The sequence below is a fragment of the Platichthys flesus genome, chromosome 5 (assembly GCF_949316205.1).
Source record: "Platichthys flesus chromosome 5, fPlaFle2.1, whole genome shotgun sequence".
In the NCBI taxonomy this organism is placed as follows: domain Eukaryota; kingdom Metazoa; phylum Chordata; class Actinopteri; order Pleuronectiformes; family Pleuronectidae; genus Platichthys; species Platichthys flesus.
In genome coordinates, this window is record NC_084949.1 from 12,742,156 (window position 1) to 12,770,027 (window position 27,872).

Genomic DNA, 27,872 nt, shown 5'->3' on the forward strand with positions numbered 1-27,872 from the left:
GTCTTGAATCAGTGGCTTGCATCACAGGGCAATGGGGTCTAATGTGGCCCTGCTGACCACAGTGGTGACATATCAGGACCCTAGATGAACTAACTGGAGCGGGCTTAACACTGGGGCTGGGCCTATAGGGGCTGTTAGAGGAGCTGAACACACGACCACTACCACCCACAGACTTACCGACCGGTGTCTTCAGCGGCTCATGCTGGGCTGTCTGCTGAGGTCTTCTCCAGGAGTCGTGTGGGCTCAGCTGGTAGCACCGTCCGGACTGTCTGGCGGCCACGAAGGTCTCCACCAGTTCCGCCGCTTCAGCCGAGGAGTGTGGGGTGCGTTCCCTCACCCACACCTGTAGCTCCTGGTTAAGCATCCCCAGGAACTGCTCCAGGATGATCTGGTCACAGATCTGTTCCTTTGACTTGGTCTCTGGGTCAAGCCATTTACCCAGGAGGTCTTTGAGGCGATCATGGAGCTCCTTCGCCGTCTCTCCCTCCAGGATAGTCTTGGAGCGGAAACGCTGGCGATAGGTCTCTGCGTTGATCTCAAATTTCCTGAGAACGGCTTGCTTCACCTTGACATAGTCACGACTGTCCTCAATGTTCATTGCTACGAAAGCAGCTCTGGCTTTCCCTTTTAATAAGGGCACTAAACACAATGCCCATGTATCTAAGGGCCACTGACTGGCTGCCGCGAGCCTTTCAAATGTCTTTAAATAATGCTCAATGTCTTCGTCCTCTTCATATGGGGACATTTTGGGGTTTGTCCACCCCGGATTGAAGTGTGGAGGTGTGGCTAGGTCGATACCAGTGGAGTCCAGGGAGCTCTGTAGTCCGGACGCTGGACGTGGCTGTTGAGCGGGTACATCCTGAGGGGAACCTTGGGGATTTATCCCTTGGGTCGAAGCGGGGCGGGAGATGGGCGGGTTGTTTTGCTGCAGCTCTATGAGGGACTGTCGCGCCGTCTCCCCTCTCACCAACCTCTGTAGCTGGTGAAATTGATGCTCCATAGCTTTCCACCGCTGATCATGGCGCTGTGCCTCCACGTCCAACTGGTCCTGCTGCCTCTGCTGACAGTCCACCACCGACTTCAAAATATGCTCCAGCCGATCGGTCCGGTCTACGACCACTGGGATGTGCGTCCTGGACGCCGCTGCAGATTTCGGTCTTGCTCCCGGGTCTCCTGCAGAGTCAGCCCCAGGGAGTGCCGTAACTCCACTTCTGGTCTCCATCTATACTCACTGAGAGCCGCTCGCGGTCACTGGATCCCACCACTGCCACCAAATGTTGAAGGTGGGATGTAAAGGAGTGGTTTGAGCGTGGTGGAAAAAAACTCTCAGGGAGACTCAGCGATGAAGGAGAATAAAGGGAATTATTTATTATTCCATAATAAGGCCGACAAGGCAGAATTAACTTGAAAAATATATAATAAAAAAAAAAAACAAGAAAAAACAAACACTTGCAAATAAAAAAAAATAAAGCGGCACGTGGGCCCAATACAACACAAATCCTAATATACTTCTCAGCATAACACTTTCAAGGGGAGCTCTCAAACTTACGTCCTTCTCTTAGCTTCCCCCCTTGCAGACTGAACCGCCTGGCTTAAATGTCACCTAGCTCCACCCCACAATTGGAAGAGTCCAACATATCATCATACACAGGGGTGTCACAGGTAAGGCCATGCCAGAAGCTTTAATCAGCTTATCCCAAAAAATCCTTAGGTGTGCAAAACAAATTCACAACATATCTGTCATACCATTGCTCCCTGCAGGTATAGCCAAATAATAATATCCAGCATTAACAAAATAAAATAGTCCGCGGGTTCGCTTCCGGCTAACCCGGAAGTCGAACGCCTATTTACTTCCGCGTCGCGGGCTGCTCGCTTTCAACACAAACGAACAGAGACGCGACGCGGACCACGGTAAAACAACGCTGTGTAATATGCAATTAATGTGACCTTTTAAACTAAATAAACGGAACATTTATAACATAAGACATTGTGTGGAGTGGTGATTTTAACGGAAAACTGATGGGTACAAAGGTGTATAAACTGTAGCGGTGTACTTGGGGCAGTGTATAACTGCCGTGACGGTCGCCGAGCGCACCGTCACAGTCAACCAAAATATTGTTCAAGTTTAATGAATTATTCAAAAGCTGCTGGTCAGACTTATTTGGTTTATTCCATGATCACATATTTTTCGAGCTTTATGAGAAAACTCATCCAGATTTAAAGTTTTCATTATTTAACTGGGACACAGGAGGATTTTGACAAAGCATATTACAAAAAAAAAGTTTATTGAGGGTATCAAAAAAGGAAGATAGAAAGAAAGATTAAATCTGAGTAGTAATGAGTAACTACATGAAGATTTGTTTTTAAAATTAAATAACAGTAACCATTGGATTAACTTCACCTGTGGTTGAGTTGATATTTCTGATCAAATGCACTTGCATGTGTAACAGGTTTTTGTATTTAAAGCCTCTACATTTTAAAGTAGGTCGTCTTTAAGGCTCTTAAATCAATTGTTCATTTACTCGGCAGAGATAAATGCAGCACCGCATGGAACTAATTAATGATTAATTAATAATGAGATGAGCTAGTCAGATAAATCAGACAATAAAATTGTCAGAAAAAAATGCTGATTATTAAATGTAACTTGATGTCTTTATATTCTGTCAAACCCAAAACCAACAGAAATTGGATTTACAGAAGTAATCACGCATTATCAGAAGCTGGAATAAAAAAGACACAGTTAAAAACCCAGAGCCAAAAATAAGCTGCAGATCAAAATGAATACAGGAAGGTGCACTTTATATTTTGGGGTTAGGAAGTGTGTCAAGGTCTGTGTGTGTTTTGCGGGTGAGTTATGAGAGGAGTGTTACACAACACGGGGGTATCTGTGACCTTATAGTGTAACTGTATGAAAACAGAGGGAAGAGAGGAGGTGGATGTGAAGGGTGGAGCCCCGTGGGGATGGGGGTGGGGTGAGTCAAAGGGGCCAAGCCTCTAAAGCTGGATGGAGGTGGGACACAATCAGCTCACGGGCCCTCAGACATGACAGGTCAGTCAGACAACAAAGACAGCCCCATCTGGGAGAATGGAGATAGGGGTGGAGGGTCACTACAACACACACACACAGACACACACACACACACACACTTGCCTGCTGTTACCTCCCACAGCCAATTACAGTGATGACTGGGTGTCTCAGTGGAGTTGAGTGGCTGTGGCCCTGCAGATACATGTATCTCCATATTCATCATCCTGAATGAATTCAGACTGGACACAAACACTTTCATCTCCATTTCCACTGCTCTCTTTCATTTCAATCATCCACTTGTTAGAAGGTCAATAGGTTATAAGTTCTCCAACTTGCCTCCACTCATAGTTTATCTGTAACCTCACTGATGGAAAGTAACTAAGTACATGAAGCATTAATATTATCCATAAAATACATTTATAAAACATTACAGATTTCTTCAAGATATAAAAAAAGCAATGTTCATTCTTGAAACCTATTGTTACAGTTGTCTACTGTTAGAAAGCTTTGCTCTCTTCACTTCACTGGTTTCATTTAAATACACTCTTCAATCTTCAGAGGTCAATAAAATCGTTTAATTCTAGAAACATTTTATTAATTAAATCTTAGAAGTGAAGATAAACAGTTTAGAACGACTGTTGCAAGTTGAGCATAAATGTTTATTCCTCTACTCATCAGGACAAGTCTCCAGTGGTGGAAATCACAGCATCACCTTCTTTGCTTCTTTGCTTCTACTGAAGTTAACATGCTAACAGCTAGCTAGCGCCCCGGCCTCAAACCTCCTATCTTAACTGGTGGAAGCTGTTCACAACTGACCTTCATCACCACCTGCTTCCAGCAAGAAACCGCATTCTTTCATTGTATCCGCAGAGAAAAGAAACGCCTGTTCTTTCACAACCAGGCCACGCAGGTTCAAGAGTCATTCTGAAGTGTAGATCACTTAAAAAGACTTGGACGTCACTAAAAAACTGAATTTATTTCCAATATTCAGTCAGTAAACCTTTAAAATATCTCGAATCCTAAACATATTTTTCTGTATTTGTTACTGCAGCAGCTCTTCTGGTTCAGGAATCTCAACCGTTACGTTGTGTGTCATTTCAGTGAGTGGGACTAGACAGTCAGAGCTTAGATTTTATTCTCTACATTAAAGGAAGACATCGTTTGGACACAGACCCCAGAGAGTGAATCCTCACATCTGGCTGCAGAGGGCGCTGATGCTCAGTAAACGTCACATAGTGTTGCTTTAAGTAAAGGGTGTTTTACTGTCTTACTAGAAAAGCTTCTTACTGGTTCAGAGTCTATCCATCTAATTCCATGTATGCACCTGAAAACCACCAGGTGAGGGAGACTCCTGTCACACCTGTCACTTCAGCATTCAGCCTCACAGATGATGTTTCAGCTCCTGTTCATTATGTTTGTGTAGGGAAGACGCGTTACAGCCCCACTCAGCGAACCTGTTCACTGCCTTACATAATAACAGATACATTCTAGCTGTCACTTGTTTGATCAACGTAGACTCGGTGAACCCGTCATTCAGCTCGGAATAATACCAAACCCACTCTGGCCAGGGCCACTGTAGGGCAGCCAGGACCAACCACACACACACACACGCACACACACACACACACACACACACACACACACACACACACACACACACACACAGACACATACACACACACACACACACAGAGATGTTTTCTGGATGCCCCGGGAGTGTGAGAGGAGGGTAAACAATACAGAGTCTGGTCTCTTCCTCTCATTGTTGCTGCCGCTGTGGGTGGACGACCATTGTTTGATGAGAAGCTGATTGGCAAATGCAATATAATGGATGATTGAACGCCGTGTTTTCCTTCATTTCATCAATCAGTTATTGAAATTGACCTATCAAGAAGTCAACTGAGAAAATAAATCCAAAAGTGCAGCACAAAGGGTTATAGAAAGGTTGTCGTCAGTGAGACTTATTGTTCACTCATTAATTTGCTCTTTCCTCTTTTCTTTCAGTCCTTCAACTTCTCCTTCCTGTTCTTTGCTCTGCTTGAACGAACTGCAAACAGTCATTGAAATGAGCAAATCATTAATAATTCATTCAGTGGAGATGAGTGTGTTTTACACTTACTAGCAGCAGGAAGCAGGACTGTGGGTGCGTGTGTGTGCGTCTGCGTGTGTGTGTGTTTGAGGCTCAGTCTCAGAAACAGCACTGTATCTCAATGATCTCTAAAACAACTATGTGTGATTTGTTTCCGATAGTTTAAGTCTCCTCATGCTCAACTTCTGTTTTCCTGTCACCAGAGACAGTGAGTGGGTTGAATTTATTTTGCTCACTTAATTTACCTCGGCCAGCCTCAGCTCCTGTCACCTGCGTTTGGGTCCTCCAAGCTAAAGGTGACCGATAAGACACCTTTAGCTTGAATATTTAGATTCTGCAGTAGCTCACCCAGAGTAGTGATGTATGGACGCAGCCAAGGCGTTGCCTGATCCCCCAGGAAGGAAACCCAGCGGCGTCTGAATGGCCTCCTCCCAGTCTGCTCTCTCCAGCAAACCATTTATCACCTGACACACAGGAAAGATACACGCTGGTTATCCAACATCAATAGTCTTATGCTATTGAGCAAAGAGTTTTTATGGAGAGTAACAAAGACTGACAAGTAGTGAGAGCCGGTGAAATTCAGTCATGCTAATTTATATTATAATCAGCAGCCAAACTCAGCGGCTTCCAGTACATTTTACAATGGTCTATAATAATCTAAATTTAGGTTTATACTTTGAACAGGTTTATAATTAAAATACCCACAATACATGCTGTTTAGTTCATGGACTTGGTTATCTGATCAGTTGGTGATTTCAAGAACAGAAAGTACAACAGCTTCCTGACTTCATTGAGGATGAAACAAGCTTCCATAATTGCTGATGTTCATCTTCATACGCAGCAGCAGGAGACAGACATTTTGGTTTAAAAGTCATTGTTTTGTCTCTTTACCTCGTACAGGAGTCCATCTCCCGACATGATGACCACAGCGTTCCACTGCGACAGGTCGGCCTCTCTCACCAGCTCTCGGGCATGATTCTGCCGCTCTGTAAAAAAACGCACACAGTAAAGGTGAGTGTGCGTGTGTGTGTGTGTGTGTGTTCATGACGGTGTCCTTGCTCTGATAAATGAGGATCCGTCCTGTCTGGTTCCTCCCTCCTCAGAGAGGTCAGAGGTCACGGTCAGCTCTAACACAGATGTGACAAACTGCAGCGCTGTGTCTCAAAACCAAGACTTCCATAATCGCACTTGATATGGTGAATATTCATATTGACAAGTATAGCAACATGTTCAGGCCCTGGATGGTACAGTCAAAATTGTCAAATGCTTTGTGTCAAAGTCACGTGTTGCTGGGGAAAATCAGATTTTGTTAAAGAACATAGTTGCATGCCGAAGTGTCCTTGATACGGCCCAAGCAACCCTGAATTGCCCCTCATAGAAGAAGTGCTGCCCAAAGATGCTCTGGGTGAATGTCGATAAATTGTACCGTAAAGCTTTGAGTGGTTATCAAGACTAGAAAAACGCTTTATAAATGCAGACTTCATCAGATAAGAAAAAAAATCTATCTAGAAAGACGATAAGGGACAAAAATAACTATCATAAAACAGAATCAGGGTGAATTGAAGGCAAGATTAAAAGACATAAATTTAGTTAAATGTTGAAGTATAGACCTAATACCTAATGTGAAACAGGAGACAGTTCTAGAGCAGTAACAGAAAAGGCTCTTTATTTTTTATTGGTTTTTAGACAAGAACATCGGTGTTTGCTTTTCAGCACCTGTTTATGATCCAGAGGGAGTACAACTGGCTTGTGTGTGTTAAAAAGCAATGAAGTGACACAGATCCAAGGCTGGAGATAAACTTAGGAAGTCATAACAAATAACAAACGTTAAGATCAACAGAAGACTCCTTGTCCTTCTTACTGTGACCTTGTTTTCTTGCCTTCAGTTTCTAAATTAAAGTGTCAGTGTGGGACGGAAAGCTGATATATGGTGTTAAATGAGACGTCTGCCACACTAACAATAAGATCTGAACAGCTCAATTACCCAGAAGCACTTTGTCAAATTAATCTGGGACAGTGCAGTCTGATGAGGTCGGACGGCACAAGATCGACAACTTTTGACTCGAGAGGGAGAGAGGGAGGGAGAGTGGGAGTGTGTTTGTGTGTGTTTGTGTGTGTGTGTGTGTGTGTGTGTGTGTGTGTGTGTGTGTGTGTGTGTGATATAAAAAACATTTACTAATTTTCAACAGGTTTTCTGGGAAAACATTGTGAGAGCCTTTAATTTAGTTAATTGTTATTGATATCATGCATATCCTAAAGCCTTCATTCAGTGGAAAGCAGGTTAGACAAAAAATATGTCCTAAGGCAATTATAATTAAATTCATTTGAAGAATGGATCAATTGATTAACATTTATTCAGAGAAGTAAAAGATCAGTTCTTTCATAATCATATTTGTTTTTAGGAAGCTACCTTGTTTTATATACAAATATCAAATAAATACCTCTTGCTTAACATATTTTAATTTATAGTCATGCTTGCACCAGTCTGGTGTGTTTCTCTGGAATCACGTATTGAATATTTATTATTTTGTGTCTATAGACAGATGTGTTTCAGTTTGTGTCGTCTCTTTGTTTCTCTTGCTGATGCTCAGTAACACTTTTCTACTGTATATTCAGCACCATTCATTCCATACATTACTCGTTCACTTTCACAACATCCAGATGTTTTTATATCATATGTATCTATTGTCTCTTTTGTGAGAGAAGCACACAAAGGAAGGCGGTGTAAGAAAATACAGACAATACATGAGAATGATGAAAACCAGGCCATGCAGCAATGAAGCACTGGTGGTGAAGCAGCTGCAGGTGTATTTTTTATTTGAATGTATTAGTCCATTAGAAGTACTGGTTTATCAGAGTGAATGCTTCTCTTGTTTCGTACGTGAGAACAGTGGAAACCACCGGACTGATCTTTTTGTATCTAGGCTGAGGTTCTCGGATAGCACAGTTCACACAGCTCGAGCAACAAAACCCTTTAGACTCTCAGGCTCCTGATGGACAGGTGAACTCTCATGACAGTATTACAGCAGCTTGATCTGTTCTTGACAACTTCCAGGTCTTTGTCCTGATTATTCACAGAAAAAAACAAAGGTCAGCTACAGCAAAAGTTGATAATATGCTGTAATATCATCATGGTATTATAACCAGAATCCACAACTTCAGCCGTTGTGAATTGTTTTTGAATGCGCCAAATGCAGCAAAGATGCTTCTGCTTCTTCTTTTTTTTTATATTGTCTCAACTTCCTTTAACTGGTCCTAAAGTCATTTATATATATATATATAAAAATCACACTAGAAACAAACAATGTAGCTGTAACACCCTGCAAGCTGTTGACAGTGCAATATTTTAAACTGTCAGTAGCTGTAGCTGTGCCAAGCCTGGCAAGATAAATTGTAAAAAAGTATTTCATGACTGTTTAGCTTCTTGTTAAGGCCCACCAAAACATTTTATACTAACCAAACTTCAAAAACCTGTGGGGAGCCGGTACCTGAAAACTTCTAGTTCTCTTTTGTGACTCTCCTTTAACGCTGTTATTATGTTAACCGAGAAGAACGGCAATGTTACCCCATCCAGCACACACACACACACACACACACACACACACACACACACACACACGCACACACACACACACATACATCTCTGGAGAGGGATCTGATTTCTCTGCCTCTCTTCTTACCTTCTCTTCCCTAAACTCTGCCGGAGGAAGGAATCGATTCCTCCTCATCAGTCCAGTCACATCGTCTTTGCTTCCCTTATCTATGCAGAGAATGAGCACTAAAAGGATTGAAGGGCCCCAGTCAGCAACAAAGCAGGAGCTCTGCAGTGCGGAGGGAGGGGAGCTAACAGCAGTTTTAGTATGCAGTTCCACTCATTAGTTAGATTGATGGTAAAGTGGAGCAATGTGGTTAAATAAATATCAGGGATGAGGGGAGGATTTTCTTTTGTCCAGCTGAGTTTCTCCCTGTGGGTGAAAGCAGTGGACTGTGACTGAGTCATTACAGTCATGCAGATCTCTGCTTCATTACTGGCCTCTGGTCACAGCTTCAGGACTGTGGTGCTTTCAAAATGTCCTCAGAAGGATGCAGAGATGACTTACCCTCCCAAGAGAACTCCAGAAAATGTCCAGAGCCTCTGACTCAGACGTTGGACTTCTCGCACAAAGCCCCTCCCGGATAAATTCCGATTTTCCAGGGTTCAGTGCATGTCGGAAAGCAGCTTTATTGTTAATTTAAGGGCAATCTCCTCAAGGCGAGTAAATAGATGAGGAATGATTTCAGCTCCAAATGTATTTTCTTTCTACATATTAAATGCTTCATTAGTTAGTCAAGCCGAAGACATTTATACAGCACCAAATCATGGCATAAGTTACTCCAGGACGCTTTTAACATAAAGTGGGTTTCGACCCACAATGTGAGATAATTTACCTAAATTCCTTCATGAGCAAAACTTTGGTAAGAACTGTGGTGAGGAAAAACTTTTTTAACGTGTAGGAAATCTTGAGCATTACCCGTCTCTGGATGGATGACATTCTGCCACAGCCACTTAGGTTGCCTGACATTACATTTTGCAGCTTTCTAATGTTTACATCATGGCAGGTTGAGGACATGTAAGGTAACAAGAAGCCCTGGCCTCATGCTGACCTCACGTCGCTGTGCTAAAGGAAGATCCAGCAAGAATCTCCAACCAGCCGTCACACATCATAGCAGAGGTTCTTTTCAAGCAGCAACCGTTCACCAGCATGAAAGCAGGAGATTATATATACGCGTGTGTGTGTTTTGTGATCCACTGTAAACACTGACATTTCACAGGCCTGTGGGCGTAGACAGATAAACACATATTTGTATATGCACACACACATACACAAACACACCAGGTCTGAATGGGCCTCACGCTGACATTTCAATGATTGTTTGGATGTATTTACCCAGAATTATTCTGACAATACTGTTACTTATGTGTCAGTGACTTTGTACTTATGTTATGAGTCTCTAACTGAAGCTCAGTCGTCCTCAAGGCTGTAATATCTTTGAGATAACCTGACCATCAATTGCATATAACAAACTCAGACTGGCTTTATTTGGCAATTGAGAGACTAAATGGCTGGTTTAAAGTGAAATCATTGCCTGTCTTTCATTTCCTCTGAGCACCAGCTGCTCAGTACACTTTTCCAGAGTCTCCATGTATTAATCCAGTCTGAGGCTACATCCACACTATAACATTTTAGTTTAAAAACTCATCACAGTTCCGCCATCGTTTTCAAGCACCTAAAACTGAAAATTTGGTCTGAAAACTCCTGGGTGTTGCAGTGTGAACAGAAAAAAAAACAGATATTTGGAAAGGATGACTCAGTCAACTGCATTCGCTTCCTGATTGGTTCATATCAGTCACACCTTGTCTGTAAGCGATGAATGCAAAAGTGCACTGTACATGAAAGGTCATGTGATATTCGTTTTGAGGAGTGCTAGTAGGCACGGGGATTATTACTGAGCTGAAATGTGAAGAAAGACAATTTTAAAATAAAAATGTATTAATATGGATGAAGCCTTAATAGGAGTTGTCTTCTCATAAAATTCATGCATAGATTTGTCATAAAAAGGAAATCTACTTTCTCGCCACTAACCTGCTGTTTAAGACTAAAGTAGAAAAAAGAAAACTTCAGTAAAAAAACATCTCCAGTGGGTTGAACCAATCGACACGTCCTGTTCTGACACTGTCCTCAATATGAAAATATTTACCAAGACTTTAAACAAACAAACTAAACCATTTGTTCTTTATCCTGAGAGTTGGGGAAAGTACCTACGATCACAACATGGTTAAACATTTGGAAGTATATTCACACAATATGAAGTGGTAACAACCACATTAAACAAGCAAGTACTGGAAATTACGATCGTTTTGAGTCACATAGTGGCAGCGGAGAGAAAAGCCAGATTTCAAGAACATGTCTATAAACACAGCTGCCCTTTTGAAACAAACAAAATTTATGTTTGTTTCTTCCTGATTTCAATGCCTGGACTTTAAGTATGGACCAAACCCAAGTACAGATCTAATACCAGTTAAATAATATATTGTCTTACACTCACTCAACCTCTTTCTTTGCTCCACATCAGCCTAGTTTTTTTATGGTTAAGAAAGAGAAATTTTTCTGCCAGGTGCACCATGGGAAATCAAAGCGCTGTTTATAATTTTAGGCCGAACTGTTAGATGTAAAATTTGAAACATGGACGCACTGTTTACGCTTCACTGCTGCATATAAAAAATTATGGCATTTGTGGGCCAGATCTAATTTTTCATGAGAGGCCTTGTGTTGTCTCACGGGCCACATTTGCCATTGGGCCATGCTATATGAAAAAAATTAAATTAAAGAGAAGGGCAGAAACTGCTCCATCTGAATTAAACTGCAGTGAGTTTTCCTGGACCTGATTCCAAACTTGATTCTGTTAATTTCATCAGTTGGAAGTTGGACTGAACCATTCGGTCTGTCAATTCAAGTTTTCAATACAAATATTTAACGATTCATTCCTTTCTTTGTCATAAAGACTAACAAGTAATGCTTATTGTACTGCTGAGATTTTAAATTGGGGTCAGTGAGACGTTCAGGGTCGCAGATAAATATGCCTAATCTAGTAACAAGTCAAGATATCGGAGATATTTAACCAGGGTAAAAATATATGAAATATTTAGACTAGACCTGTTCTTTATTTTGTTGACTTGTGTACCTACATTATCCAAAATGTTTCCAATAAAACAATCAATAATTATCACTATAAACATAACTGATCAACCTCAGATTTGTACCAATATTTGTCAATGTCTTCTCATAAAGACAAACTGTACTCAGGAGCAAAGAGAATTCTTGACACTTAATATCACAATAATGTGACATTATTTAGCAAATTATTTTAAAAATATTTTGTAAAATCTATCTAATTATTATCCTCATAGGGACGGAAAGGGTTTTCAACACAGTATAAGAACCGAGAGTTATTCTTTTAAAGGTTGCATTAGGTCTGTTGACCTGAACAGAAGAATAAAACACATGAGGAAAAAGAGAGTAGCACAGAGAGGTTGTTCGAGGGTATCTGTATCTTGAGGAATCAGGAGAGGAAGACGAGCTTGATGTGACGTTCAGATCAATATCAGGATTCTTGAGCATTGAAATCCGTGTGCCCTCTTTACTCAAACAAATACACAAACACAATAACAAACGCACACTCTCTCTTGGTGTCTGTAATGTAGCCTCTCAGCAGAGCAGTCATTCTTCATCTGTCCTCCACTCCTGGCACTGCCCACAGCTGCCACACAGCCCAGCATCCTATAATGAGTCTGTCTATTTCTGTTAGCATCCTCCAGTCATATGCCTCACACAGATGTGAACGACACACAACAGAAGACATAGACACGCTGTTTTGGAAATCTATTGCCAATCATATATCATCTAACATATTATAACTAATCAATAACTGACTGATATTACGTTATTAAACTAGAATATGCTCAACACCTCTACAACATAATGAAATCCTCAAACAAACAAAGTAGTCTTCACTGCAGGTTGGAGAATGGAAGATGGGAAAGACGGGTGTGACCCAACCAACACCATCAACATTTCTCAACAGAAAACATTCCAGACTTTAACTCCCACTCAGAAGACATAATACTAATATGTTCTATTGATCACAAATGCCGCAGGTTTCAGATTTAACACAGTTGCTTTAGAACAGATAGATAAATGTGCAATTTCGATCAAATTGTGTAAATATATTTATTTCTTTTGACTGTTAAACTCAGGATTGTTGAGGAGCTATTTAACTACACATCAACCAAACAAACATTTAATATTCTTCTGGTGCGGCATTACTTTGGGATTAAATCATTCTGGAGAGATTAAAGAGAAAGATTTATTTTAGAATAAATAAAATACTCAAACATAGTCGGAGATTCTGTGTTACTGTTGCTGAAATTTTACCCTGAATGGCCGTGCTCTTTCACAGATGTTGATTTGAGGATTAAATCTATTCTTATATATTCTCCAGGATTAACATGTCAAAAAGTACATCTCAGAAATCTTGTCAAGCACGGGTTTTGTGTTTTTTAGCACAGCCCCTGTGAGATGCCTCTTTGTCTGTCTTCCGCTCTGTGATTCTCTCTCTGCCCTCTTTTTTCAGTGTGTTCACTTCCCACTGTGATGAAAGTTGTATTTTCTCTCTGACACTGCAGTGATTTATGAGCAAACCCATTTTTTTAAAATAAACGACAAGGAGATAAGAAAACTTCAGAGTAACCGACGTGATCCGGCTGAGGGCATTTACATCTGTCCTCCTAACAGTATGGAATGAGTATGACCAGTGATGCGCTATATAAACATCACCACCCAGTGTATGTAGATTACCGTTACGACTATGAACACGTCACAAGTTATACCTTTACGATTCCTGGAAAATTGGGATTGTGTGTGAATGTGCGTGTTTGCGGATGCGTCTCTATCCATATGTGTGTCTGACTGAGTGTACACATATCGATTGCATAAAAGCTCTGCATGCATATGGATCAGAGGCAGTTGATCAGCATAATGACAGTGACAGCAGGAGAGCATGCAAGGGATTTACACCAGAGGAGGGGCACTGGGACTGGGAGAGAAAATGTGTGGGACATGATGGAAGATGTAACTGTTGCTTACAATAATGAGTGTATTCTTAGTTTGTGTATCTATGGCCCTGATCAGACCTGGTATTAACATCTGTCCTGAGAAATCTGATCACCAGTGGACAGAGTTAGGTTCATCTGCTCACTGGCGTTGAAATGCATTCTGAATGTGTGTCCAGGTCTCACTTCCCCGCTCCATATACAAATACACAGGAACGTCATTTCTGCCCTTTAAGACCAAATTATCAGGAGGGGCTGGATGAATGAACAGCTCAGCATTGAAGAAAGTTTAATCCAATTAAAGAAAAGTATCAATTATTATATGATGATCAATGTTGATTGTGACGGTGGCTACGGACTAATTACCATATGGTCATTGAGAAGCGCAAAAATACATTGAAACTGGAGTGTGTATGTAGTGAGTACGTCAGCTCACCAGTTATGACCAGAGTGTGTGGGACACCGGCCTCGTTGAGCATCGGTTGAATGTGGTTGTTGTACAGGCTGAGCGCTTGTCCTTTCCCGCTCTGTGGATTCACGAGCAGCATCATTCGGCCCGGATCAGCCAGATCCCACACCATCAACCCTGCAGAGGAGAGAAAGGAAAGAGCTTGAGACGCTCATCTCATTAAATCGGACGCCTCGACTAGTCTTACATTTCTTTTACTCAACGCTGTTTTTTGAAACACAGGTAAGGCGACTAAAAAAGGGATTAGCTCCTTTCATTGCCAGTAAATGAGTTTACTTCAGTGAGTCACATGCGCCCTTAACCCAAGCTACAGACACTTTGCCTTTTAAATTAGGAAGGAGGTCAATCAGGAAGACAAAGAGGCCGATCTTTAAATGCTGAACAGAAGAGCGGGAGATGAGGGAATCTTTTCACTCCTGGAATTCTGCTCCTTGAACTGAAACCATGTGGTTAATTTCTATGTTGCATGTTTTACATTAGATCCAATTAGTTTTGGTTTCATATTGTAATTCAGTGAGTTGATTCAAGTATGTCACAGCTACTTCCTGTTGTCATCACCTGCATGGGCAACATCTACCTTTACTCGACATTGATTGGTTTGCAGATAGGCGTGTGTCTGATGTGTGTTGTGAGTTCGGCCAGAAGTTGTCTTTCTGTTTGATGAATGAAACTGAATAAACAGATTCACTTTTGTCGACCCTGTTATTTCATTATGGTATAACTACCAGCAAAATTAACATCCTTCATTCAAACATATTGTTGGAGGTGACAAGTACGAGCAGTCCTGTTTGCCTGGTCAACTGTGTTATAATTTATACTCTGTTTAATGCTTTCTTGCCACTTCTATACTTCTAAAGATGGATGAGCAGATAAGTGGTAGGGTTAATGCAAATTAAGTTTTTTAAATCTCTTGGGAGCTCGAATAGATTTCAGAGGTTTACACAGATCTGACAAATACTGATCTTTTAAAAACACACACACAGCGAGGGGCCTAACGAAGAGAGGAAGCCGCTGGGCTAGACTCTCTGTCCCACAGCGCCTGAGGAAGATAAATTAAGACTGTGCTTTACCAAAATGATAAAATATTATAGGAAACACTTTTATATAAAATAGAAATAAAGAAATATACATATAGGAAACTGGTCATTCTGAGAGGGAGGGAAGCAGGAAATTAAGGGGATGGTATCTCATAGGTTACGATTCCTGTAATAAATGTTGATTCTTGTGAGAACACACTGCTTTCACAATGTTCTTTCTTTTCTCTGCTGGAAACAAGTGTGACAAGAAGCCGTCAGCCACATTTGACTCACAGTAGCAAAACTATGGGGAAAAAAAGCCTGCTTGATCTTTTTTCAACGATCAAAAGGGAGGAGGGTGAAGGGAGGTGAACCATCCAAACAGGTTTGACAGCTAATAACTGAGTAACTATGGGCGTGAACCACCTAGGTGAATACGCTTGCAGGATTTAAACACTTCTGACTGGTTTAGATCCTAAGTGGCAGGTTTTGGGTTTTAATGGTTGCTGCCGTTCCAGTGATACTGATGGAATGCAGTTGGTCAGGTCTGAAAAATGTTAACGCAACTTTAGTCTGTTCGACCTGAGAGGAACTTTTCAGTGTCCCCGGCTTCTTGTTCAATTATGATCCTGGATAACTTCTAATTATTAGGCTTAACTCCAAACACTTCATATCAACTTCAAATAATGATGTTTGTTCCAGAGAGCTGCATTTCAGTATTTCAGGTTTTCTATCTCTGTGTCTATCTCTCTATTGAGCCTGCTTTTCAGTTCACGTGCCGTGGAATTCATTTCATCATTAGTAGTATGATGAGATAGTGAGAGAACTGTTGACGTGTTTATGCTAGAACTGACAGTAATTTATTTGAGTATAAACATGGTGCTAATCTTCCTGATGAGAGGTGAAACATCAGGATGACCGAGAATCAATTCAGACCTGCTACAGAATATTTCAGAAACTGTAAATAAAAATTATGAATACCTTAAAAAGCTAAATAAATAATTTCACATTTTCTTGTACGATTTAAACAGGTTCATCGATTTAAATGAAACAATTTGAAAATCAGAAAAACTGAAATGCCAACAAATTGCCCTCATTAATCAGCTGCCATGACAGCTGGCAAGGCCCTGACCTTGCTGTCCTTTTGCCCAAACACCCACACAACAGCTCTTGTTAGCTATATCTAACCCACGCCACTTCCTGTGTGCTGCCCTCCCCTTCTCAAAACATTCCAGAGGCCACAATCTTTCTACCCGTCTCTCCTCACTCTGGATCAAACATACAGCAGATTAAAGGAAACCCAGAGGAAATCCATTTTACAACCCTACCAGATCTATAGAGAGATAGATAGATCGATAGATAGATGGATGGATGGATGGATGGATGGATGGATGGATGGATGGATGGATGGATGGATGGATGGATGGATGGATGGATGGATGGATGGATGGATGGATGGATGGATGGATGGATGGATAGATTGATAGATAGATAGATAGATAGATAGATAGAGACCATGGGAACTGTCCCAGATCTTAATGGAATAATCACTACTGAGGTATTTGCCATAGGAAATGACAACTTAAATGAAAGGGGGAAAACCCAGGAGCCGGAAAAAACACACTTTCCGTCTTATAATAGCTATCTGGGTGCATGTGGAGCAGCAACTTTCTTTGACTGCTTTACGTTTGTTCAATTCTCAACACAACCAAAGAAAAGATTTATATTGGTATTACTTTTTTTTCCCTCCGCCAAGGACACATTGTTTTCATCTGCATTAGTTTGTCTCTTAGTAAAAATACAAAACATCTACTGGACACATTGAACAGCTGTACGCGTAAGGAAAGAACCCAATACATTCTGGTGCAGTTCTTGATCAGGGCACGGATCCAGGATCCTTTATACCATTTTCTTTAACATTGCAAACTAAGACATTTTTCATCAACCTTTATTGATTTTTCAGCGAATAATTCATGGCATGTATAGGGGACTGATGTATACGAATGTGTGTGTGTGTGTGCATCCAAATAGAAATCTGGATCTAGTGAATTTAAATTTGGTTTCATAAGGGGACTGTTGCAGGTATGCGCTCTACTGAGTGCCTTTCTGGTTATATATACAGAAGTGCCATGATATTAACTCAATGTTTCTTGCTCGAATCCCGGTTCACTTTCTTTCTGTGCAAAGCTGCACGTTCTCCTTGTATCTTTCTGCCTTGTGGGTTTTCTCCTGGTACCCTGGCTCCCCCCCACAGTCCAAAGACATGTAGACTGGGGTTAGGTTAATTGGAGACTCTAGATTGACCACAGGTGTGAATATTATTGTGAATGGTTTTTGTCTCTGTATGTTGGCCTTGAGATGGACTGGCGATTCTCTACCTCGACCAATGTCAGCTGGGATTGGTTCCAGCTAATCAACCCTCAGGATAAAAGGGATATAATGGATGCATGGATGATATTTACATTAATGACCAAACATTTTTAGTGAAATAGGACAAGGGTAAAATACAACCATTATAATTCATGATCTTGTATGGTCACTCATTCTCTCCGAAGCATCATTGTTGCTTGACGACTCACACTGACTCACTTTGATGACCTGTGCATGAATCCGTCAGTCAGGATTTTGTGTTTCTCAACTTCCTTTACTGTAAATCAGGGTAAGCAGCACAGCATGACCAAGCAGTAACCGTCATTAGGGAACAAAGCAGTGATCTTGGACAAACTGACTTTTCTAGAAACTGCAGAATCACCAGGCTTTCACAACGCTTCGCCGAGGCCATGACACACAGCACGCAGCCGGCATTCATTTGCAACACAGATGAGACCAACCCAACTCTGCCCAGATCCGGGTTATAGGGAATTTAAAGGAAAATTTGAATTTGAATTAGCCCACTGCTGGTTTATGTCTTTGTCAAACAGGGCAGATTCAATCTACAATTGCTTTTGTTGGTCATATGGTCATCATGACCTTGACCACTGAATACTAATCCTTTCATCTTTCCAAGTGATAACTGGTCAAAATTTAAATGAATTCCACATAAGCAGACCGGAGATATTATATTCAAGAGGCAAAACAACTGTTTTGTGAAGCCACTGTGACCTTGAACACCCATATCTAACCAGCTAATCGATCAGTCTTAATTAACACATGTAACAAATTTGAAAGGATTTTGAAAAATGAGAGTGCAAACATTTTTTATAAGTAGTAAATGGATCTTAAAACACTTTTTTTTCTTATATATAAAGTTACCTATAGCAGAGCAACAGAGGACTCCCATCTCATGGCCACATACCAACCTACAGATCAGGGTCCCATGAAGTCTGCTCCTAAGTTTCATGTGTTGCTCAGTAGTGATGTGGGCTTTAAGCTTTAACAAACACCCATTAGGAGGGAATCCAGTTTCCACATTAAAGGAATTAATGGATTAACATGTGTTCGACCTGGTACTGGTGTTCTCCCTGCCCTCTGTAAAATGACAGATACGTTCCGTCTCTTTGTCACAGGCCAGCTGAGGGCAAAAGCCACACTCTCTAATATACAGCACTCTGCATCTCATGTATATTTGGAGGCACTGAAGAGGACTTAAACTATTGAGTTGTTCTACATTGTGTCCATGTTATCTTGTAACTTAGCATCTGCATCTGGCCAGCTCTGCTGAATTCCTGAAAACATCTCCCTTTCAGCAGAAATGGGATTGTTGTTTGACAGCAGCACAATGTTTTGCCACTAGACCGAAATAACAGCTGTAACTTCGTGACGACAATTTAGAGATGCAGCAACTCATGGTCAAACATTCACACATTTTCATAGATTAAACCAAAAAAATTGCCTGACTGACAGAGTTGGGACTCAAGTGCTGGGGTAAAGTGAGTGGGGGCTAATTACATGTTGATTAAACTGCTGTGCACGACTTTTACAGTAGGTAACGCAAATTAACTTGGTTGTGATTGGCCATTGAGACCAGAAATGCATGCAGCTCGCTATACTAAAAATACACTAAAGGGTCGGTATAAACACCATGTTCCAACGCTCCAGGGGCCCTCCCATGCAGCAGATAACGGGTTACGTTTCTGCCTCTCTCTCTCTTCTCTCCCCTCTTTTCAATCTCACCAACCGGTCGAGGCAGATGGTTCTTTTAATAGGTTTCTGCTAAAAGGTAGTGTTTTTCTCTCCATAGTGGCCAAGTGTTTGTTATTTGTGGGAACTGTTGGGTTTCTATGTAAAGTACGTTGAGATCATTTATGTGGTGATTTGGTGCCAAATACAATTTAATTGATATAGGGTTCCTGTACCCTCACAGCCAGTAAATTAGATTTGACAAAGATTAATAAAGGCTAAAATAACACACTGTAAAAGCAGTTATGAGCAGATATCTGAACATAAAAAGATATTACATCTCACCTGTTGGAAATTGTACATAAGAGACTGCCACTTATTACCCAGCATTCTTTATACATCATCCTCACCACTTATAGTGATTGACAAATACATTGTCAAACACTTTAAAACCACATTTTGTGTAGTAAAAAATTCATTTTAAGTTTATATACTGTATATAGATGGTGAACATGATGACCTGAAGTGATACACATACATTACTTGTATTTGATTACACTATATTTATGCCATTATGATTAAATCATGCAAAAATATTTTGGAACCATTAAAGAACCCTCACCCCACAAAACCAAACTGCAGTTACTCGCAGGCCAGCAAGGTGATAACTCTTGTTTGTTTGCTGTTTGTAAATCACAGTGAAGAAGTTGCTCAAAAACACCCCAACTTTTTTTTTGCTGTGCCAGAACCACAAAGGGTGTGGAAGGAGGAGGTGGTGCTGGTGGTTAGCCTGCTGTCGATCTATATAAAGAAAGGCGGAGAGTTTACGACATTGAGGTTTTTATTAAAATCATCCTGCGCGGCCTGTCGTGTTACTGTCCCTGCAGTATCCTAAGCCCTGTGCTGAGAGACAGGAGAGAATGTAACCACCGTCTGCCACTCAGTGAAACGATGTGCGTCCCTCACGGTTATTTTAGGCTGCCGGGTCAGATTAGGGAGGAGAGGTTAGGCCCCTGCATGAACCAAAATATCCAAAGCAAAAACTTTCCAAAAGTCAGCCACCAATTTAATGTTTGACATAAGATGTATATTAAATTGAACTATAACTTTCTCATCTAAAATCAGATCAGTTGGCATTTTCAACTGTGAGTTAACTTCCTGAAACTATTGAGACCCTTTTCAACTGGTCAATAACCCCACTAACATGTCTGAAACGTGAATTCTCTCCCGGGTCAAATCAATCTGGAGACATGGGTTATTATCGGCTCTGGCTGTGTTCAGCAGTAAAAAAATGATGACACAAGGTGAGTTTTCGGTGCCTTCGTGTTGTTGAACATGACGCACTGGATGAAAAACATGCAAACTTTCTGCTGGCAATCGGAAAGGAGTTGATCACCTTGTTTATTCAGATTTATTTTGAAAAAGCCAAAGTATACTTGCTAATTCTGGTGTAAAAAAGGTATTAATCATGCAGTTTTCAGTACAAACAAATATAAGCTGTGGGAGCAAAATATGAGATCACTGCTGCAAACGTTACACATAAAAAAATGCAGTAAGTGCCAGTGTGTGTGGAGGAAATGGACTTTCCACCATAAGACAACCACAACCACATGTTCTTCTACCACGGAACCTTCTCTGAAGCAGCTGCTCTATAGGCTGAATGGTCATTTAGTGGTTGTTGCTGTTGTCAGCGTATCATAGAGGCTGTTCCTGAGAACACAAACTGGGTGTGCACTGGATGTGTTTTATGCTTTGGTGCTATAATGCACACAAAGTCAACATTGATTTTCACATGGAGATATTTTGATACAAAAAGCAGAGTCTGAGTGTGCAGCTTTCGTCCACTTCCTCCAGTCTTTCAGTTTATTAATGATAGACAGACAGGGCGGGGCATCATCGTTGCAGACACAAAGCTGCAGTGTGCACCCCCTGAGCCAGAAACGGCTCCAGGGAGGCTGGATCCGAGGTCTGGATAGTACGTCACGCTCCATCTCAGTCTAGTCCTCAGGGAGGAGAGGACCGCTGCTATCTCCTGACCACACGCACACAAAAACCTCTCGCAAGAAAATGTACAAGGCACTGTGTTGATATTCTAATTGTAACCTGGTTATATCACATTTTTATGGAGAAGAGGTAGGAGGTATTGTAGCCAGGGTATTTGTAGGTGCATCCTTTCAACATTGTTTGTAGTTCTACAGCGTGCTGATATATGTCTTTGAGAAGGAGACATGACCAAAACCATCCATGCTGCCAAAACATTAGAAAAAATAGTTAAAGTGCAATATAATATGCCGAAACCTACCAAGAGCTTAATATATTAACATAATATTTGGACATAACTGGGACTTGTTAAGTCCTTAAGCTCTGATTATTTAACTTCAGACTGTTTAAGACCCTGCAGAAACTCTGGTTGTATGCAAATCGAGAAGTTTCATTGATCATGAAAACGAATGTGATCCTGAATGGTATCAGCTGCATCACTAACCAGATTACTCATCTGTTATAGCCTCCTTACACTCACACAGGTAGATTGAAAAAGTCAGTACTATAGGCTGTGGATCAAATTGTATTCTACAGAATTATGTAAATATTTGACAATTCAATCAGGTTCAAACATCCATGAAAAGGGATTATTTGGTGAGAGAAATATTAAAAGAATCAAATGATCAGATCATTTAATATAAACCTGCTCTTTCTGTTTGCACTCCTGAGATTGTGCGTAACAAAGCATACATACAATTGTCCCAGTTTCACCTCTCTGTCGGCCAGAGGTAATGTATTAGTAATAGCATGGACTTGGCTGAGAGAAGCTTAAGTTTCGCTGCCAAAAAGGAGCAACACTGGTCTCCTGAGGATGTTGAGCAGGTGAGTCTATCTTACTTTCATCGCTGCTGTTTCCATGGTTTTACACTTTTACTATTAGCAAGGTCTCACAGGGAAGCAAACAAGAAAGCAGAAGGTTGAAAGCAGAATTTCAATCATGCACTGTATTCAAATGGTTGAGGAAACTATAAATTGACCGTGTCCCAATCTGAACTGAATCTGAGATGATGAAAAGACTGACTGTGTTATGAAACTATGCAAACTCAGCCCAGTTCCAGTCTGTCCGATAGAAAGTGTAACTGCAGCAAGGAAGAACAAGCAGCACCTACAGCTCTCTGACAGTAGGGAAGGGGAGCTTGAATTTTGTCACCACATTGTCCAAAGACAGACTTTCCCACACAAGCTGAATCCCAACAACAACTTTGGATTTTAGAGTTAATTAGCTTTAACACAACAGCGTGTGCTCGTAAGTCTGGTTTTGAATAGTTACACTGGGTGAAACGTCATGATTGACAACCCCCCACCCCCCCCCCTCCAGATGCACAAGGCGGCAGCGTTGGTGTCAAGGGATATTTTGGATAGTCTAGATATCACTAATAATAGAATAGTTTAAAAAGGGGCATTAACATTCAAATGAATTTCATAATAATGCAGATCCTACTTCTACTGAATTCATCGACCCATTAGATGACATAGAACTTACAAATAATGTCACAATGGCTCCTCATCATAACGGTAGTGTGGCCTTCAAATTGTTAATGATACACTTTCTTACTAATTGCTAATGCTAATGCTTGACCAGAGTGATTGTGACTGAGCCTGCATTTGCCAGGTGTTGAGTTACTAATAAGATATATACCTGAATTAATTTATCATTATCTGGTCATGTGAATTAATTCATTGTCACTGTCAGTTCTATGACCAGATGTCAAACCAGAGTGATTGATTTAATCAGAGCCGGTTCTCTATCTGCCTGGTGCTATCACTTGACAAATGATAATGATGAATCCAATCCAATTATTGAAACCGTTGGATCAATAGTGTTTAGGAAATACTAGGCCATGTATCTCAACTGTCAATTGTACTTGTCAAGAGCGGGGGTGAAATTAATAGGAACTGTGACACACAAGGCGGATTACACAGATGTAGAGCAGGCAAAGAGACAGAAGATGAAGTGAAACCTTCTTTCACTTCAAATCTTCTGTTAAAAGCTGCACTCGAAACCCTCACAAACATTCGAGCTGACAGACAGCTGACCCTGACATGCAGTATAATCTGCAAAAAAAATTCAGACAGACAAAGCAGGCACATTATTCGTTTCACACCTTTGTCAGTAAAAACTGTCTTTTAAATGTCCCCATGCTTTGTATTGCATCCCCAGTCTGTGGTCTGCGTCCTGTCAGTGTGAAAGATATAGAAAAATGGCCGGCCAGAGGAGGCCACAGGCAGCCAAGCGATGCTCAAACTGACGGCTTATTTCATCACAAAGTTTTTTGTAATGATATCAGTCAGTTTCAAGATGCTTGAAACTGACTGATACCATGAAGAGAAAGGTTGAGTCGATCCTACTGTCTAAAGCTTGGAGGTGTCAAGATTAGAGTATTAGAAATGCCTTCTTTATATCAGACATCTCAATCCAAAACTGTATTAGTCTTCTATTTTTTTACGGCCGTGTTAAGAATCAGAAACCATTATCAGCAGGCTTCTAGCTGTCAGAAGTCAATGGATCTGGAGAAAACTGATGTTTTCTGAATCAGGTAAATGGCACACACACCAGTATTGATGGAGAGGTCAGGTGGACGGCACTGACCTCATTTAGACTAATGGTTTGAATGCAGAGCTCCTGAACGTGATTTTGAAAAAACGGGTTGTCGGCTACAAAAGAGAAGCCTAATTTTGGTGATACAGACGCTGCATGCACTCTGTATATACCACAATCAGGCAATGCTATCTTTTTTATATTGTGATGCCATTTCCAAAACGACTTCTTGACGACTCCATATGACAAGGAATAATATTCTGGTCCATATAAGCTTTATCTTGTCTCTTTATCCCTATGGACTGCAGATATCGAGGGCAATTTGTTTTCAGACCATGTGTTAGTTTGTCCTTTGGAGATACCCTCCTTAGCAATCTGTCCATGCATTGTTGAGTAAATACACACACATACACACAGACAGGTGTGAAAAATATACTCTAGTTGTGCAACTACGTCGATGTGCAGGCTAACAAGATCTAACAAAAATAGTTGCAGATGAATACTGGATTGAGATTTAGAGGTGTATTACAGAAACGGTGTTGGGTCATTGTCTGAGGTTAGGTCCCAGGCAGCTGACTAACAACAATGTCTCGAAGCAAATAATCCTGTCTCGGGTTACTAAAAGTCTTGTGTTCCTTCCTCCGATGCTGACAGGAGGGTATAGAATGGCTGCATATTTTCTCTCGTTAAAATTTTTTTGTGCAAATGAAGAAACGCTATCTGGGTCACAGTGTAGAGGAAAAGTTTGTGTGAGGCATAGAATTGCGTTTTTGGTTTGTTTGTTTTTCTCACCCAGCCAGGACAGCTTTGTGAGGTCGACAATTAATGAGAGAACATATCTTTAGAAATCTCCAATTACAGAAAGTTCCAGAGTGGAGTGACTCTTCCTCTTGGCACTACATGAACTCAACACCAGTAATATTGCCCTGTGTCTCAGGTGTCTTTATTGTAAATGTGGTTTGTTTACTGATATATGACACTCTCTGGACACCACACCAGTCCTATTGTTCTATTCAGATAAGCAGCAGGTGAAAGGCACGTCTATACAGTTCTATACCAGCTATACCATATGCTAGACGTGAACTCAGTAGAATTAATACTCCCCTGTGTTTTTCACTTGTCTAATGTTAAGTTTTGCAGATGTATGTAATTGCTTCTTGTTTAAATCAGACTTTTAGCTCCAAACTGCATTCAAACTCTGTGGTTACCAAACAGAAATACTAATTCAATACTAATACTTTCTCCAGCACAAAAGGTGACCAAAAGCTAAATTGGCAAAACTGCATTCCTTATCTCAGAATCTGGCTTATTGCTATGACTTTCCAGGCTCATATTGATACTGTTGGCTACAAATTCGATTTTCTTATTTAAAGGACAAAGTTAATCTGAAAATTCTTTTAAAGCCATTCTCGGGAAACACACTATTCACATTAGTGTGTTAATGTTGTTGTTGTGCTGTTTCTTGTGACTTTAGTGATATATTCGTCGCATAACATGTGGAAATTTGACATAAAGAGCTTGTGTTTCGGTAGTGACGAGTGGCTCAGACGTTCCCTCGGATGTGATTGACAGTACTACAGAGAAGATGACCTGCTGCTTGGAGGATGTTTCACCTGATCCATGGAAGGAACTTAATGTTTTATTTAACCGGAGAGGACTTTTTTCTTACAAATGCAAGGAGCCTGCTACATAAGCTTGACGAGATCAAGCACCCAACAATTATTTCCCAAGCTACTGCGATTGTAGGGTCAATGGCATGGCCTGACAGCTCCACTCAAGACGCTGAAATGGAGCTCGCCGGTTACTTCATCTACAGGTGTGGTCGCAACAGAAATGGAGGAGGGGTATGTTTGTTTATCAGGAGCGAGCTATCATTCAATCCGTGAGCCATACCTTCAGGTAGGTGCCTTGGAAACAGCATGGTTAGAACTCCTGTTCCCTAAAACTAAAACCCATTATTGTTGGTGTTTGCTACACACCCCCTAAGCAACAGATTGACCAACTTTTAGAAAAGGGTGGTATTAAAAGTGATATATTTTGTATGCAGAAGGAATGGATTGAGATTTAACGGACGTGTTATTACATCTAAGTAAGAGTTTACTTTAGTTACATACTTAAGACTTTAGTTTAGTCAGTTTCAAAAAAAAAAATGTCAACATTGGTCACTGAGGATAAGACCTATTTTGACAAATGGAAGGTTGCTACTTATTTTTATAGTTTTTGTACAACCGTCGCTGCCTGTTTGGTTTTAAAATGACCTTGGATATATTGGAGATTAGTCCTGTCTCAGAGGAAAGGGTGAGGACATGTCTATCCACATTACCCACAAATTAAGCAACTGGCTTGGATCTTATTCCAGCTAGATCTCTTAAGGAGAGTGCCACTGTAACTTCTCGTATAATCACTAGTTTAGTAAATGTATCTTGAAGTCAGGGGAAATTTCAAGGTGAGTTAAAAGGGGCCAGGGTTTTCCCCTCTATAAGAAAAATAGTAAATCAGATCTAAGACATATCTTTGTCAAACACACCACAGCAAAAGCCATGTCTATTTAAACCTACTTGGGTGATAAACCCGATTCAGAAACCTGATTCTGGTGTGAGTAGGGCTTCAGCAGCATTTGGTCCGATATGAATCTTTAGCTATGAAACGTCATATATGTACCTATGAAATGTCTTAAGTGAAACCTCAGCTATGAAATGTCCAAAATTAAAGTTTAGCCCTGGAACATCCCGTATGAAATGTCATACTGTCATAGATGCCAAACAAAATATAAAGTGTGAGACTTTGGACTTTTGCTCAAAGTGGAACTATTACCAGGCCATGGAAATATCAATTAACCCAAAATAATAATCAAGATAAATCAACTCATTATTGCGGGTTTAGCATTTATAGTGAACTAATTACTGCAGTGCACATAGAGCAGGAGAAACCATCACACCAGTTGGCTTTCCCCGGAAATGAAACATTTTCACAGTGTGTAAAAGTGTCCTCAGTCTTTCTAATGTTCTCCTGAGGAAACAGTTGAATCAGGATGAAACGTTGCATTGTGTGTGTTGTGGTTTGAGTGTTGTGCGTCCTCCGCTCATCGTCCCTGTATTAACAGGAAACTTCTTCCCTCTCGTTGCTACCCACCACTCACCGTCTCTCAGATACTGGTGCCGTCCCGAGCGCTCCCGGACGGCGCGAGCCCACTTCTCCGCCTCCTCCAGGTTGACGCCCGGGTCCTGGAGCGCGGTGAGACGGAAGCGGTGCTCCACTCTCTGCCGCGACACCCCGGAGCTCAGCCAGCGCCGCTTCAGCGGGTAGAAGTAGGCGGACAGGTAGGCGGCCGGCTCCCCACCGTCATCCTCCCGGTAAGCCCGGCAGCCGACACAGTCCTTCAGGCTGAGCACCACCTTGTTCCGCCCGACAGGTGCCGACGGGAGCCTCTGGACGATGAGCTCCTTCTCGGTCAGGTTCACGGCACACCGGACTTTTCGGGAACCGATGGCCGTGAATTCCCCGTAAAGCGTGACCGGGCAGCCTGGGTCCGGTTCAGCGCTCCTCTGGTCCATCCTGAGCGGACTGAGGGAGACCAGGACGCGGCCACACTGTCACATAGCTCCCCGCCTGGAGGATGCGAGCAAAGTGGAGCGGACTGACACTGACAGTCTGCTGCTGGGACGGTGACAAGGTGGAGAAATTGACTGCACCTTTTCCGGCTACATTTCAAAATAAGAGAAGTGCGCGGAGAAACAGCAGTTTGACATGTGGAATGAATGTTTTCTTCATCAAGATCCAGGAATCGTTATCTGAGAAATCAACGAAAATCTATTAATATTAAGTATTAAAGAAAGGGAAAAATAAATCCAGGGTCCACTTGATCTAGCCAGGTCCTCATCAGAATGTTAAAAGCTGATTCCTGATTCCACCTAATCCTTTCCCCAAGTTTCATGGTAATCTGTCCGGTAGTTTTTGCCTGATACTGTTAACTAACAAA

At 41.3% G+C, this 27,872-nt stretch overlaps 1 protein-coding gene across 1 annotated transcript in view; it reads right to left on the bottom strand.

The window, feature by feature from the left end:
- The window catches only part of LOC133954520 (sphingosine kinase 1-like), a 35,789-nt gene extending 8,318 nt beyond the window's left edge, over nucleotides 1-27,471 (bottom strand). Inside the window, exons 1-4 of the mRNA XM_062388981.1 lie at nucleotides 27,033-27,471; nucleotides 14,204-14,353; nucleotides 6,009-6,103; nucleotides 5,466-5,581 (exon numbers count right to left, since the gene is read on the bottom strand). Of these exons, the coding sequence (XP_062244965.1) occupies nucleotides 5,466-5,581; nucleotides 6,009-6,103; nucleotides 14,204-14,353; nucleotides 27,033-27,447 (776 nt within the window). The 5' untranslated portion in view covers nucleotides 27,448-27,471. The remainder of the gene's footprint in view (nucleotides 1-5,465; nucleotides 5,582-6,008; nucleotides 6,104-14,203; nucleotides 14,354-27,032) is intronic.
- Between the last annotated feature and the right edge of the window lie 401 nt (nucleotides 27,472-27,872).